The sequence below is a fragment of the Rhineura floridana genome, chromosome 10, assembly GCF_030035675.1.
Source record: "Rhineura floridana isolate rRhiFlo1 chromosome 10, rRhiFlo1.hap2, whole genome shotgun sequence".
In the NCBI taxonomy this organism is placed as follows: Eukaryota; Metazoa; Chordata; class Lepidosauria; order Squamata; family Rhineuridae; genus Rhineura; species Rhineura floridana.
Window position 1 is genome coordinate 46,476,414 of NC_084489.1, and position 17,203 is coordinate 46,493,616.

The window sequence follows — 17,203 nt, forward strand, 5'->3', positions numbered from 1 at the left end:
GCTGAAAGCCTTGTAGTACAACAACTGTCCACATTAGTCCAATTAAAAAGTATGGAAATTGATCTTTTCAGTGGCAAACAGTTTGAAATCCCCAATTACATGTGTGCAATCCAGAAAATGCTGAACAAGTGGTGCATCAGTGACAGGAATTCAATACTGCACTATGAGAGGAAACATTAAAAGGAATTACCCATTGGACGTATCTGTGTGTGGGTGAAATGATATTGTAGTATATACTATTCATAGTGCAATCCTATACATATTTACTCAGAAGTAAGTCCTATTATGTTCAACCGGGTAGTTTATATGATGATATGGCATCATGTAGTTATATATGGGCAAAAAGCACAGAGTCATTTAGATATTACTATTTCAGCATTGTCTAGATTGCAGACATGGAATTTGGAACTCTAGTGTCTGCCTTTGAAAAGATGCATTTAGGATTAGTTAGGCAGATTAAGCTTAAAGTAAGAACATAAGAAGAGCCTGCTGGATCAGGCCAGTGGCCCATCTAGTCCAGCATCCTGATCTCACAGTGGCCAACCAGGTGCCTGGGGGAAGCCCGCAAGCAGGACCCGAGTGCAAGAACACTCTCCCCTCCTGAGGCTTCCGGCAACTGGTTTTCAGAAGCATGCTGCCTCTGACTAGGGTGGCAGAGCACAGCCATCATGGCTAGTAGCCATTGATAGCCCTGTCCTCCATGAATTTGTCTAATCTTCTTTTGAAGCCGTCCAAGCTGGTGGCCATTACTGCATCTTGTGGGAGCAAATTCCATAGTTTAACTATGCGCTGAGTAAAGAAGTACTTCCTTTTGTCTGTCCTGAATCTTCCAACATTCAGCTTCTTTGAATGTCCACGAGTTCTAGTATTATGAGAGAGGGAGAAGAACTTTTCTCTATCCACTTTCTCAATGCCATGCATAATTTTATACACTTCTATCATATCTCCTCTGACCCGCCTTTTCTCTAAACTAAAAAGCCCCAAATGCTGCAACCTTTCCTCGTAAGGGAGTCGCTCCATCCCCTTGATCATTCTGGTTGCCCTCTTCTGAACCTTTTCCAACTCTATAATATCCTTTTTGAGATGAGGCGACCAGAACTGTATACAGTATTCCAAATGCGGCCGCACCATAGATTTATACAACGGCATTATGATATCGGCTGTTTTATTTTCAATACCTTTCCTAATTATTGCTAGCATGGAATTTGCCTTTTTCACAGCTGCCGCACACTGGGTCGACATTTTCATCGTGCTGTCCACTACAACCCCGAGGTCTCTCTCCTGGTCGGTCACCGCCAGTTCAGACCCCGTGAGCGTATATGTGAAATTAAGATTTTTGGCTCCAATATGCATAATTTTACACTTGTTTATATTGAATTGCATTTGCCATTTTTCCGCCCATTCACTCAGTTTGGAGAGATCTTTTTGGAGCTCTTCACAATCCCTTTTTGTTTTAACAACCCTGAACAATTTAGTGTCATCAGAAAACTTGGCCACTTCACTGCTCACTCCTAATTCTAGGTCATTAATGAACAAGTTGAAAAGTACAGGTCCCAATACCGATCCTTGAGGGACTCCACTTTCTACAGCCCTCCATTGGGAGAACTGTCCATTTATTCCTACTCTCTGCTTTCTGCTTCTTAACCAATTCCTTATCCACAAGAGGACCTCTCCTCTTATTCCATGACTGCTAAGCTTCCTCAGAAGCCTTTGGTGAGGTACCTTGTCAAACGCTTTTTGAAAGTCTAAGTACACTATGTCCACTGGATCACCTCTATCTATATGCTTGTTGACACTCTCAAAGAATTCTAATAGGTTACTGAGACAGGACTTTCCCTTGCAGAAGCCATGCTGGCTCTGCTTCAGCAAGGCTTGTTCTTCTATGTGCTTGGTTAATCTAGCTTTAATAATACTTTCTACCAGTTTTCCAGGGACAGAAGTTAAGCTAACTGGCCTGTAATTTCCGGGATCCCCTCTGGATCCCTTTTTGAAGATTGGCGTTACATTTCCCACTTTCCAGTCCTCAGGCACGGAGGAGGACCCGAGGGACAAGTTACATATTTTAGTTAGCAGATCAGCAATTTCACCTTTGAGTTCTTTGAGAACTCTCGGGTGGATGCCATCTGGGCCCGGTGATTTGTCAGTTTTTATATTGTCCATTAAACTTAGAACTTCCTCTCTCATTACCACTATTTGTCTTAGTTCCTCAGAATCCCTTCCTGCAAATGTTAGTTCAGGTTCAGGGATCTGCCCTATATCTTCCACTGTGAAGACAGATGCAAAGAATTCATTTAGCTTCTCTGCAATCTCCTTATCGTTCTTTAGTACACCTTTGACTCCCTTATCATCCAAGGGTCCAATTGTCTCCCTAGATGGTCTCCTGCTTTGAATGTATTTATAGAATTTTTTGTTGTTGGTTTTTATGTTCTTAGCAATGTGCTCCTCAAATTCTTTTTTATCATCCCTTATTGTCTTCTTGCATTTCTTTTGCCAGAGTTTGTGTTCTTTTTTATTTTCTTCAATTTAAAAAGTAAAATTAGACATGTTGCACTGGATAACAACACAAAAATAACATTTAAAAATATTGGGAAAGACCATAGCTCAGTGGCAGAGCACATATGAAAGACTTTTTAATGTAACCTAGAGGAGATGCTTCTAGTAGACAATACTGAATTATTAGTCTAATTGTTTAAGGCAATTTACCATGTTTCTAGGTATGATTAAGAAAGTATAGTAACTGCATGTGTACTCAATAGTAAATCAATGGTGCTTACTCACAAGTAACTGTGCATTGGATTGCAGCCCATTGTGGTTTGAACTTCAAAACACCAGAAGTCCATTCCATTTTAGGATATCTTGACTGCCAACATGGCCTTACATGAACCACCCATAATCATTGCATATGATACACACACTACAGGGGTGCAGCTGTAGATACCTTTCCTGTAGGAAGTTCTCCATGCCCCAGGCATGCTGTCCTCTATTTGAGATTGCATAATACATAGGATTGTCATCATTGCATTGAAGGGTCCATATTTCCTCTACTAGCCATCAATATAACTGCTTACAAAATGCATCTGGATGTAATATTTGCTGTCTTCCTATCAGAAACTGGGTTTTATGAAAATAGGGAAACAGAAAAATAGTCATCTAATGGCATTAGCAGTCCTATTACAGGAATAAAGGTGCGGAGATTTTATTGTTCCTGTTTCAGTGACATACAAATTAGACTGTTTGGAGTGGTTTTGGCTGATGGAAAAAGTACTTCTATTAGTACAAAATTCCCTTCATTCAACATTGGATACCCCGATTTGTCCTCATTGCAGTGTTATCAGAAAATTAGGCGTAATAAACAAGGTTTGCTCTGAAACAATTTTTCACATTCTTTGGGTCTGTCATTGATCTGCTTTTTTCACAGAGTGAAAGGTCTAGCAGCTGGGGGTGTTTCTGATCTGGTCAGTACAATATTCAGTACATCATTATATTTTTTTCCCCTCTCCAATTTGTAGAGCGGTGTCCGAGAGAAGCAAGGAGCAATTTTAAATACATTACTCTATGAACATCAAGTTAATATGTGAGCAATTAAAATACCATTTCAGTGATGTCTTGCTATCATTACTGGCCCTATAAAATGTGTCTCCAAGTGTATCATAGCATTTGTACAGGTCAGATACCTAAATCAGATGCTGTACAAACTTAAAAGAGACAGGTAGTTAGAATAGCTGGCTCAACACATGAATTCCCTTAATATTTTCAAAATGAGGCTTTATGGAAAGGTACATGTTATGAAATAAAATATTTCACATTGTGAAATACAATAGCACTGACACCTATAATATTATTTATATACTGTATATATAAACACACACACGCACAAGCATTCTAATACCATTCCATTGCAATTTAGGCACATCTCTCATATTTACTGTTGTAATTGTGTATGGCTGTATATAGCTGCCAAATTAGCTACAGGAAGCTAAACATGAATAAAGTCCTCTTTAAGTATGCAAGTCTTTCTGAGAGATTTTTTAGGCAAGCAGATTTGGGCAATGGAAAGTAGATGGTCTGTGCAGGCATGTTTTAATTCATAGGACATAATCTTTTTCTTGCGGAACTCAATGGGAGTCTTGTAATTATTTCAATAAGCACAACGAGGCCTACCCATTGAACTAATGAGTAATTTTAATCTTATTGGACACTATTTTGAGTATTACAAATATTTAGCAACAGAATTGCTCCCTCTGATTCACTATGGAGTGTAGAAGACACTGACATTGGTATGTGGAATCTGGTATCTAAGCCTTATTCTGAGCCAAAGATAAATGTAAAGATCTTTTAACATTTATTTATTTATTTATTTATTTACCTTCTTCAGCTCTGTAGAATTATATATTGTATCAGAGCTTGGAAAAGTTACTTTTTTGAACTACAGCTCCCATCAGCCTAATCCAGTGGCCATGTTGCCTAGGGCTGATGGTAGTTGTTGTTCAAAAAAGTAACTTTTCCAAGCTCTGTATTGTATAAGCATCATTCTGCTGTGCTAGCATTTGAATACCTTAGGCTTATGGGAGGCTTGTGGATGAATAGCCCACTCTTTCAAGCACAGAGTGTTAGTACATGACCTTTTGACCCATTCCAGTTGCAATAGTGGCAGTAGAAGATAGCCATCATCGCTAGTAGCCATAGCCTCATTCTATGTGCATTTATTTAATCCTCTTTTAAAGTTATTCAAGTTGGTGGCCATCTCTGCATCTTGTGGGAGCAAAGTCCATAGTGTAACTATGCGCTATGTGAGGAAGTACTTTCTTTTGTCTTTTTGTCTTTCATCACAAGCTGAGTCATATGTGTTTTATATATATATATTTGTGCGTGTGTATGTTAGGTCCATTTTATTTGTGAAAATATAACAAGAGGTAGAAATTTTTAGAGAGGCTTTCTTAGAAAATGCTATTCTCAGAATAAATCCTCAAGAGTGTTTCAGAAATTTCAATTCCTGCAGTGTCAACCCTTGATGTGATTCAACCTGTGTTCATCACTGCCAATCCAGAGCATGTACTGGGGCATGTGCATGATCTGTGAATGTCCCACATTTAAAATTCCTTTATTTAAAATATATTTAGCCTGCCCTGTGGTTCCACAGTGGATAAAACGGTGACTTACAACAAAGTTTAAAATATCAAATGCAAAAATAAACTAAAAATAGTAATAGCAATAGAGACAAAAACAAATAATTAAAGAACACATTCTTGGAAGACAATCCAGGAATGAACAAAACAAGCAGGAGCAATATTTATTGGTTATAAGCACATCACAAAAAAGGTACCATATTAGCTTTATCCCATAAAACCAGTAGGGAGGGAGCTAAGAACTTAAGAAGACCCTGCTGGATCAAGCCATTGGCCCATCTAGTCCAATGTCCTATTTTCACAGTGGCCAACCAGATGCCCTTGGGAAGCTCACAAGCAAGACTGGATGCAAGAGCAGAGGGCTAGGCAGACAGTTCCACAAACATTATGGAAACAACCGTATCCCTTATGGCCAGTCTCTATGCAGGTGGCAGGGAGGCATGCAGAAAGGTTAAAAAAAAGATTATCTAAGTGCCTGATAGTCTCAGAAAGGAAAAGATGGTCCATGTGCACTAACTGCAGAAAGCAAGCAATTCTTAGGAGATGTTAATTCGTATTGCTGCCACTGTGGGAGAAAAGCTCAGGAATGTGTTACCACGTTGACAGGGCAGGTGTAGGAGTGTTGGGCTAGGACTAGAGATGGGGGAGAAATTTGATTCAGTTCGCATTTATTATCGCTATTATTTATTCAATTTACATCTGCCCGTTCTGAAAGAGCCCAAGCAAATCTATCTAATTTGTACTTTATGAAACAACATGTGAACCAAAACAGAGCCATTCTCCAAAATTCTGAATTTTGTGATGCAGTTCTCCAACCAAGTGTACAAAAATGCATATACTAGGATGAAGTGTGCATAAAAATGCATAGATTAAGTGAAAATAATACTTAACAATGCATTCTAACAGGGAAAATTGCTTTGCAAAAATGTGTATATTAGGCAAAATGGCATACAAAAATGTATATTAGGTGACATTCACACAAAATGCTGATGAATGTTTATGAGGACTTTAAAAAAATCATGAACTGATTTGGAAATGTGGAGAACTGAAATTAAGACTGGAAAAATGAAAAACTGAGAGAAACTGGAATGCATATATTTGCTCATCTCTAGTTAGGACTAGGGGAACTCAAGTTTGAATCCCCAGTCAGCCATGAAATTCACCGGGTAACCTTGGGCACATCATAATCTCTAAGCCTAACCTACCCCACACTGAAAATAAAGGGGGTATACCATGTATGCTGCCTTGAGCTCTTTAGAAGAAAAGGTGGGATGTCAATGCAAGAATTAATATAATATTTATAGCATGGGAACATAAGAAGCTGCCTTATACCAAGTCAGACCATTGGTCCATCTAACTCAGGATTGTCTACACTGACTGGCAGCAGCTCTCCAGGAGTTCCAAGAGGGATCTCTCCCAGTTCTAAGTGGAGATGTCAGGGATTGAACCTGGGATGCTCTACCAGTAAGCTATGGCCTTTCCCTGTGCAACAAAATGAATGCTAAAGGGATTCATGTGAATTGGGCCACAAGACGATTCTGACAAAACTAGAATATTTCTCAAGTAAACTAGGTATATAACTACTTAGTGGGAAAGGAACTGAAGTGAAAGTGAACCTTCAGTTCTGCAGTTAATTCAGCACCACATACTTTCTCTAAAGTAAACCATGGGTCTTGGATTATGAATATTTGGGGATATGGCCCTACACTGATGCCACTGGCTCAACATAATGGAATTTTGTTTTGTTACTTGGGAGCCTGTGAGGAACAAGTTGCCACATACAAAATTTCACAGATATGAGTAACTTCAAAATGTTTAGGATCACTTGTAGCTTTTGCATGGCCCATAAATTAGGTTTGCTCTTCACTTTGATTTGCTTCTAGCATGCAAATCCTTATTTGGAACTCTTAGTAACAGAAAACAGTGAAGCAGTAGAGGGAAATTAAAGAGCCATGACAGAAACAACAAACATAATTTGTTTTTAAGTTTGCATATTAGTCTCCTGCCTTGATTTGATTATTTTGTCCTGCATCTCAGCAAAGACATTATGGTGAACTTGCCTAGTCTTCAAACTATTTGATGAATACTCACACTTCTGTTTTGCAGGAGCAAGATGTCTCTCAGTTGATATTATGAGCTACTAGAAAGGGTTTTTTTGCGCTAATAATATTACCCCAAAGCTGTTTCCACAACATTTAATGTCATTGTTAGACTTTAGTTGTACAGTGCCATCAGTGTTCATGGCACTTTATATCGGATTCAATGTCTTCTCTGTCTACAGTTTTATGGTTTTATTAAAATTATAAATACCATATTCCCATCACAGCAAGCAAAACACTATAACTTCTACACAACTCTCAAAACAGTGATAATAGGTCCAGAGCCAGTGTAGTGTAGTGGTTAGAGTGTCAGACTGAGAACTGGGAGACCAGGGTTCAAATCCCTGCTCAGCCATGAAGCTCACTGGGTGACCATGGGCCAGTCACTGTCTCTCAGCCTAACCTACCTCACAGGGTTGTTGTTAGGATAAAATTGGGAGGGCAAGTGCCGTGTCTGAATGCCACCTTGAGTTCCTTGGAGGAAAGGTGGGATATAAATATAATAACAACAATAATTCACTGAAATAATTCACTGCATGGTATAGTGACCAGTGGCTCCTTGTGCCAGAGATGCAAAGGAACAACTTAGCCTTTGTCCTCCCATGTTGTTAGTCTCTGGTTTGTTTCCTTCAAATTGAGGAAATAATAATGCCAGCTGCAGCCATTTCTGCCCCTTTGTCTGGCAGTCATTCATTTTCAGCTGCAAAATCAAATCTGTAAAGCAGCTTGTGATAACTGGAATTAGCAAGACACAGATGCCTATGACACTTATACAGTGTCATTTTAGAATCAGAAAGTCTTCAAGACCTGGAAGGTAAGACTTTGCATATCTTTCTTTAGGCTTTGTTTGCATGATTCAAATTACTGATGGTCTTACCTGAGATAAATGTGTGATTAGTTAATAACTTTTCATAGCTCCTTGGGTTGTTTTAGACTTTCCTGCTGCTCCCTGTCATTGACCTTGCTATAAATTTTCCACCTTGTCCAGCTTCACCTATATGACATTTCTGATCCTGATTTTGTTTATACAGACACTTAACAGAGGTGGACGCTAAATTAATCTGGGGCTCTGTTCTATACATCACTCACTAGAACTTGAAGGTAATTGGGTGGTTGTTACCATGTGATAATTTCCTGCAGAGAAAATTCATGTATCAATCAAACTAGACTGACTCTTACTAAAACTCTTAAGAATTTGTGTATAGTAAGAGGCTGTAATTATTTCTGTTAAAAGAACAGTGAGACAATTGCTTTCCTCAACATATAGTGCTGAAGTTAACTCACAAACATGTAAATATCCTGCTTTGGGGCATTTTTAAAATATGAAACTTGGCTGTAGTTCTTTTGTGTGACTCCTCTCATTCATAACACCATCACTGTCAAGAATCCCAACTGCCTGCACCATGGAATTTCAAGGCCATTTTAGAAGTTATAATTTTAATGGGTATAATGTACAGTCCTGTACATTAACCACTAAAACTCTAATGTTTGAAGTCATTATGGATACCCACAACATCTTTCCTTGGTGCAGTCAAGTTTCCTTCCTTCCTTCCTTCCTTCCTTCCTTCCCTCTTACATAAATGTGGTTCTTTTAAACCACAGTTCTGTAATATGTGCCCATAAAAATTGTGATGCCCCCAGCAGCTTTTTTTTTTGAACTTCACAAATGCAGAGCCTACCTCTAAAATTTTAAAATAGTTTAACTATATGACTTAAATGAGACGGATCTACTTTGTGAATGTGCCTATTCTTGTAGATTTATTATATACATTAAATACGACCAAGAATAAATACGACCAAGAATAAATACGACCAAATAAAATAGGGGGATAAATCTTCCTTTTCTGTTTACTTTCTGAAAGAGTAGGGAACAACACTGGAGATCCTTTCTAAGTTCACTGGAGATCTTTCCTAAGATGCTTCCCACAATTTTTTCCTATACTGTTCTGTTTTTGTTTTAAAAAAAAAGACTTGATCATGTGCTATTTACCTTTGCAAGAGTTCACAGAGTTTCAAAGAGAACTGTGCACTGCATGTGCAAAAGGTACAAATTAAAATCTGTATTTTTCCAGAATGCAACTTATTTTGATTCAAGAAAGAAAAGGAATAATTGAATAATGCAATTAGCAATGTTGCATTATTAAACATATCCATACAATATACCCAACTGAATTCATTGGGAAGAGACTAGAATGGCCTTGTTGCAGGAAAATAGGACCACTTCGTGAGTATTTATTCAGCATAAAACTCTGTGATATGTACGATCACACTATCATGAAAAACTATTTCCTATTTTTCTTCTCAGAATCACATTAGTAGTATATATTTTAACATGAATATTTGCTGAAGAACTGCTTTTATAAAGATATAGTGTGTGACATTCCCACAATCTTTACTATCACTATGACATTATAGTATCACTGTCTTCAGTGAATAAGAGCTTGCAATGTAGGGAGGAAAATCTCAGCTGTATTTGATGACAGACTGTGAATCTGTATAGGTAACACTCCAGAGGTTTATTTCATCTGGGTGCACAGTAGCAAAGCCCAGATGAATTGACTTTATTTTCCTAATTAAACATCCAAACCCATCATCATTTTGTTTAATTGGGGACCTACATTAATAATATGCATGCAGAGTTTTTATGGGCGGGGCAGTTAAGGGAAAAGAACAAGGAAACTGAAAGTTTTCAGAAGAGATCAGAGGATATACAAGTAAACTATATACATACATATGAATCTCCAGAGCCAGATTTTGCTCAATCATGGCTTCTTAGGGATTTCCAAGGAAAAAGCTATAGAACCAGAAACAAGATTTCTGGGTATTCATTAAAAACAGTTGCTGTGCCACAGGACAAAACAATGGCTTCATGTGTCATCAGTTTGGTGTGACTGTAGACTGAGCTATTAATTCCCTTCAAGCAGATATTTTGTGAAAGGAGATAGTCTTCTGGGATTTGACATTACCCCTTTCAAGAAAGAAACATAGTGAAAGCAAAAGTACAAGAAGAAATAGTTCCTCACAAATACATATACCAAGTTGTAATTTATTTCTTTGTTTTATTTGATGAAGTACTAATTTGATGAATCTGATGAAGTACTAATTATTAGAATGAGGTTTTTATAATCCCTTGGATTGTTTTTAAGAAAAGGATACAGATTTCTTTTTCTTTTTTTCTGAGTTGTTCTGTCCAGATTCCTTGAAAATTGCTCCTGGGGGTAATTATTATTAGTATTAGTATTAGTATTAGTATTAGTATTAGTATTAGTATTATTGACATGTAACTTATCATCTTCCCTTATGGGGACACATTGGCTTGACTTGAAATCTGACCATGAGAGTTACCTTGTGGTGTCTTTCCATCCAAATCAGCGATGTTATTTGATGCTGAGTCATGATGCAGATGACAAAATTATGAGTTGGCATTCACCTCTGTGGGGATTTTCTGAGAAATTAGTCACACAACTCTGAAGGCAGGCTGATATACTGTAAGGACTGAAGGAATTTTGTGAAATTAAGCCCATGGTGAAACAATTATTTGATTAGTTTACCACTTGAACCATTCAAAATTTATCAGGGTGCACTGACATTTGACCATGCTTCTGCTGCTTAGCTTTAAAAAAACGTTGCAAGGCAGGGCACTAAGATTGCCATTTCATTGCATACCCAAATTCTACTTTGGGGTTCATGATCATTTGCCCTGAGGTTTCTGTCAACAAAATTAGAGGGAAAGGAAGATGAACAAGCTATGGAAATGAGACTATGCAGAATGATTTTGGGCATTAAGCAGCAATTAGATGGTATTTTTATTGTAACTTTAAAAAAAGAAAAAAGAAAACTGCAGGCATCAATGGTATCAAGGCTCTGTCTTGGCTACCTGCCTAGAATTTCAACATTCATTGCAAAATAAAGAACACCAAGTTCCCCAGATGAAAGAAGCAATAGATTTGTTAACATTGTTACTGTTGCTACTCCCTTATGAAATAGGGACAAACTGAAGCCTATTTTAAACTTGAGTATTACAATTGTCATTAATGACTAACTTGTCTACTCAATTCCAGAGGAGTTGCCATGTTAGGCTACTGCAACAAAATTCCCTATGGCACTTTAAAGACTGATTGATTGTAGCATGATTTGTTTGTAGCAAGACCTTACTTCAGTCTCATCTGCTCCTGACATTTAAAGCACTATTATACCAGTTTATTATATGATAGCCAACTGTCATGGCTTCCTTCAAAGAATTCTGGGAACTGTAGTTTGTTAATGATGCTTAGAGTTAGGAGAACTGCTATTCCCCTCACAGAGCTACAATTCCCAGAGTGGTTTAACAACCAATCCCTCTTCCCAGGCACCTATGGGAATGGTAGCTCTGTGAGGGGAACATTGGTATCTCAGCACCTTTCACAAACTACAGTTCCCAGGATTCTTTGAGGAGAAAACCCTGACTGTTTGTAGTGGCACAATGCTGCTTTAAATGTAATGTGCAGATGGGACCTTCATCAGATGTACGGACAGTGAGTTTTTTTCACACTACAATGTATGCATACAACACAGCATAGCGCAAGCAATGAAACCTGAAACACTACATGAGCAACACAATATGTACAATGTCACACATCACCACAAGCCTCAATGCACACAATATACAATACAAACACAAAGCAATCCTGAAATTTTCTCTGTCCTCCTTAAGACAACCCTTCATGTATTTCATGTATAGGATCTATAGCACTTGTACATTGATTGAACTTCTTAATGCATTTATCTACAAAAGAACACAGCAGCAGTTAGTGTTTTGTGTGTTTTATAAACATCTGCAAGGTCATAGATCTGTAGTTAGGTACACCAAAGCCCATGTATTCCTATCTCACTCGTCCTCCAAGGAGATCAAGACAGCATATATGATTCTACCCACTGCATAGTTGTGAGTTAGATTAGACCAGCCTTCCCCAAACAGGTGCCCTCCAGCTGCTGTTGGATTACAACGACCATCATCCTTGCCTATTAGCCATGGTGGCTGAGGCTGATGAAAGTTGTAATTCAAAATGCCTGGAGAGCAGCAGGTTGAGCAAGGTTAGATTAGTTCAGGGGTAGCCTTGTGGTACCCTCCAGGTGTTATTGGACCCTAACATCAGGCCCAGCCACCATGGCCAATAGTTATGGATTATAGGAGTTGTGGCCCAACAACAGCTGCAGGACACCACATTGGCTACCCCTGGTTTAGTCTAAGAAGTACCTGGCTGGCTTAAGGTACCCCAACAAGCATCATGAATGGAATTTTGAACTCAAACTTGCCCAGCTTAAGTAGAACACTCTACCACACTGTCTTTCAGTGAATTTAGGTGTGAAAAATTCCACACAATATGAAGCAGATAAGATACATGTGATCCAACTTAAATTTTAGAGGTCAGATTTCTAGAATGGAAATATTAAAGAAGTTCTGCCACTTCTGTGCTGGATCCTTGCCCTTCTTGACTAATAAAAGCTAGCAGGGATGGAACAGCCGGCTGGGCCAGGGAAGTGATTAATGCCTCTCTGTGAGAGGGGGTGGTCCCTGGCTGCCTGAAATAGGCAGTAGTGAGACCACTCCTGAAGAGTCCCTCCCTGGACCCAGAAAATATTAATAATTATAGGCCAGTAGCAAATAATCTTAATAACTATAGGCCGGTAGCAAATGTTCCATTCCTGGGCAAGGTCCTTGAACAAGTGGTGGCAGGCCAGCTCCAGACACTCTTGGATGAGACTGATTATCTGGATCCATTTCAGTCAGGTTTCAGGCCTGGTTTTGAAACGGAAACAGCCTTGGTCGCCCTATATGATGACCTCTGTCGGGAGAGAGACAGGGGGAGTGTGACTCTGTTGATTCTCCTTGATCTCTCAGCGGCTTTCGATACCATCGACCATGGTATCCTTCTGGGAAGACTGGCTGAGTTGGGAGTGGAGGGACTGCATGGCGGTGGTTCCGCTCCTACTTGGCGGGTCGGCTCCAGAAGGTGGTGCTTGGGGAACATTACTCGGCACCCTGGACTCTCCAGTATGGGGTTCCACAGGGGTCAGTTCTGTCCCCCATGCTGTTCAACATCTACATGAAACCATTGGGTGCAGTCATCTGGAGCTTTCGAGTGCGTTGCCATCAGTATGCTGATGACACACAGCTCTGTTTCTCCTTTTCATCTTCTTCGGGTGATGCTGTTAATGTGCTGAACCAGTGCCTGGCTGCGACAATGGACTGGATGAGGGCTAATAAACTGAGGCTCATTCCAGGCAAGACTGAGATGCTGCTAGTGGGTGGTTCTTCTGACTGGATGGCGGATGTCCAATCTGTCCTGGATGGGGTTGCACTCCCCCTGAAGGAGCAGATTCATAGCTTGGAGTTCTCCTAGAACCATCTCTGTCACTCGAGGCTAAGGTAGCCTCGGTGGCACAGAGTGCCTTCTACCAACTTCGGTTGGTGGCCCAACTACGCCCCTACCTGGACAGGGATAACCTGGCTTCAGTTGTCCATGCTCTGGTAACCTCCAAGCTAGATTACTGCAATGCGCTCTACGTGGAGCTGCCTTTGAAGACAGTTCGGAAGCTGCAGCTTGTGCAAAATGCAGTGGCCAGATTGGTAACAGGGACCAGACAGTTCAAACACTTAAAACCGATTCTGGCCCGCTTGCATTGGCTGCCTGGATGTTTCTGAGCAGGATTCAAGGTGCTGGTTTTAACCTATAAAGCCTTACACGGCGTGGGACCACAGTACCTGATGCACCGTCTCTCCCGACATGAACCCACCCGTACATTATGCTCAACATCTAAGGCCCTCCTCCAGGTGCCTACTCCACAGGAAGCTGGGAGTCTGGCAACAAGGGAGAGGGCCTTCTCAGTGGTGGCCCCCAAATTATGGAATGATTTTTATGATGAGGTGTGCCTGGCGCCAACACCGTTATCTTTCTGGCACCAGGTCAAGACTTTCCTCTTCTCCCAGGCATTTTAGCCTGTGTTTTTAAATTGTTTCTAATTTGTTTAAATTGTTTTTAAATTGTTTTTTGTGTTTTAAACTTTGTATATTTGTTTTTATTGTTTTTAATTGCTGTAAACTGCCCAGAGAGCTTCGGCTATGGGGTGGTATATAAATGTAATAAATAAATAAATAAAATTAATTAATAGCATATTATTCAGATGATGTGAACTTGCATTATTTCTTAAACTGCAACATATTTGTTACTTAAAATTGTATTTTAACTACTTTTATTTAATATATTTAAGTTTTAGAGTCATATCAAGAAAAACAACTCCATTTCATTTATGCCGAATCTCAACATGCTCATACCAGATGGTGTTTCATTTCAGGTCAGAAAATGATGGAGGAGTCTGGCTTTAAAAATTGAAGTAACAAGAAAAAGATGAAAAACAAGGGATTAAGATTTGCAATAGCATGCTTCATTTAAAATCAGCCTCTCATAATTATTAATATGGTATTATTTAACATTTATCAATTAATTTTAATATGTATGTATTATATATGCAGTATTAAATATTTAGAAACCAGGGACAAGAATGTCTTTATTTTTATGTATTTTTGACTGCATAGCATTCAGCTGCATCTTTGTTTTTTACTTTAATTATTTGCAGGATCTCCTTACCAGTGTGGTATAGTGGTTAGAGTGTTGGGCTAGGTTGGGAGGCCAGGTTTTAAATCTCCACTCAGCCATGAAGCTCACTGCCTATCAGCCTAACCTCTCTCACAGGGTTGTCATGGGGATTAAGTGAGGAGGGGCAGAACCATATAAACCACCTTGAGCTCTTTGGCGATAAGGTGGGATATAAATGCAATAAATAAATAATAAATTCAATTGCTCCATATGGGCCCACTCAACCACTTTGATCTGTGGAACTGGCACTGTTACAGGTCCCACATAATACTTGTTCCATGCTTGTAAACAATGGATCATTTAGTATGGCAGCACCTACACATTGGAACTCTCTGCCTATTGACATCAGGCAGGCCCCTTTCCTGTATTCTTTTGGCATGTGGTTAAAACATTTCTGTTTAGACAAGGCTATTCAGACATATAGACATGTTTTAATTTACTGCTGATTTTAATTGTCTTCTAAATGTTTTGAATTACTTGTTTTTAACTCCTTTTATTAGACAGCCACAAGAGTATAGCCAATATGGATTTTTCACATTCCACATTGTTAAATTGAAAATACCATGCAATTCTGATGCTTCCCATAAGCTCATTTGAAAATAAAACCTTACAAAACTTGAGTCCTGAACTCAGAACTGCTTGCTTAACAACCCTCTAAATATTTATGGAGATACACAAAGCAGTAAGAGAGAATCAAGAGTTGAAAGTGTAAAAAGAGAGAGAGAGAAACCAGACCCGCTGGACTTTTTCTGTCAGTGTTCTCATAATTTGTTGAAATTAATTAAAAATTAGCCGTGTTCACAGAGTACCTGTATTACTGACCTTCCCCCATACTCTGACTTTCCTCTTCTGCAGTTTAAAAGTTTAAAAAATGCATAGCTGATTTTTAATTAATTTAAGAAATTTAACATTAAAGGCAATGATAAGGCCGGGCATGCTCAGTAAGAACCAGCTGTCAGTGTTCTAAAAGCCAGACTCACAGCTGCTTGGCTTGGCTAATCAGGGGGCCACACCCATGCCAGACTTTGATTTCACGTGAGACAGTCATGGCTTCCCCCAAAGAAACCTGGGAAGTATAGTTTGTGAAGGATGCTGAGAGGAGACTCCTATTCCCCTGACAGAGCTCCAGTGGCCAGACTGGTTTAACAGTCAGCCACTCTGATTGAAGCTCTGTGAGGGGAACAGGGCGTCTCCTAGCAACTCTCAGCACCCTTCACTAACTATACTTCCCAGGATTTTTTGAGAGAAGCCATGACTGTCCAAAGTGAAATAAAGGTCTGGTATGGATGTGGCCAGTGACAGCTTTGGTTTAAATTTGGGTGGGAGACTACATGTGCCTGCTGTAGAATAAAAAGGTGGGGAGAACGCTGAAAAATAATGACATTGTTCACAATGTTTTCCTTTCGGAAAGGAAAGGGGCTTCCCCTCTGCCCAGTGGCACATGTTACCAAATTCTTCCAAGCTACACAGGAAGTGGATTGGACGGTGAAAGACCAACCAAAATTGTGTTTGTATTTTGACAAATTTGTAGGGCAGTACAATATCTCAGAGAGCAGGTCAGGACTCCTGCTCCCCTTGTGCATTCACTATAACTGCCCAATTTCCCCGCTTTTAAAAGTTTGATAGAAATATTTGATGGCTATAGGTATGTTCTTAAACTGCAAGGTTTTTTTACCTGTTAGTGAATTGATAATCTTAATATTTCATGTAAACCACTTGGAGGTTGTTTTACAATCAAGCAGTAAGTATATAACGTTTGTTTAATAAAATTCAGATAATCTTCCCACCACCACCCCAGTGCACATGGCTACAAGGATTTTTAAAAGTTCAAAGTGGATATTTTTCTCTCTAAGAATTGAGATGACCCCCACTCCCAGCATGTAATTAAAAAAAAAACTGAAGTCATAGCTATGCAGTGCCCATTTAGCATAATGTGTAGTTTGCTATGAGTAGATACATATAAGATTGTGCTAGTCATTTTAGAAAACATTTAGGAGGCTTTGAGATGGGCAGACAGTTAAAAATTCACTTGTCAAGAGGATAAAACAGTGTTTTTCATCAAAAGATTTGATTGCAGACTAAGCAGTGGTAATGTAACTTTAAACAACCATTCATAATTGTTCTCTTTTCATCATTTTTTTCCTGGCCCTGAACTTGCTGGTTATTTGATTTTAAAACATTTTTTTCAGTGTAGACTACACAGATAATAATATCTCACTCTTTCATTCTAGTAATAAACCTGGATCAAATGTGGGAGATCCATGTCTTACAACATGCTTTAAGTTGGATTCCTGCATTGAGCAGGGGGTTGGACTTGATATCCTTATAGGCCACTTCCAAC

The 17,203-nt window shown here is 39.2% G+C and overlaps 1 protein-coding gene across 4 annotated transcripts in view; it reads left to right on the forward strand.

Moving 5' to 3' along the window:
* Positions 1-17,203, forward strand: part of DGKB (diacylglycerol kinase beta) — a 430,346-nt gene that overhangs the window by 373,438 nt on the left and 39,705 nt on the right. Inside the window, exon 23 of one of the 4 annotated variants that reach the window (XM_061585674.1) lies at positions 14,561-14,625. The exons of the other annotated variants lie outside the window; for them this stretch is intronic. Within the exon in view, the coding sequence (XP_061441658.1) occupies positions 14,561-14,598 (38 nt within the window). The 3' untranslated portion in view covers positions 14,599-14,625. Of the gene's footprint in view, positions 1-14,560; positions 14,626-17,203 lie in introns of those variants that run through there. 4 annotated transcript variants of the gene reach the window in all.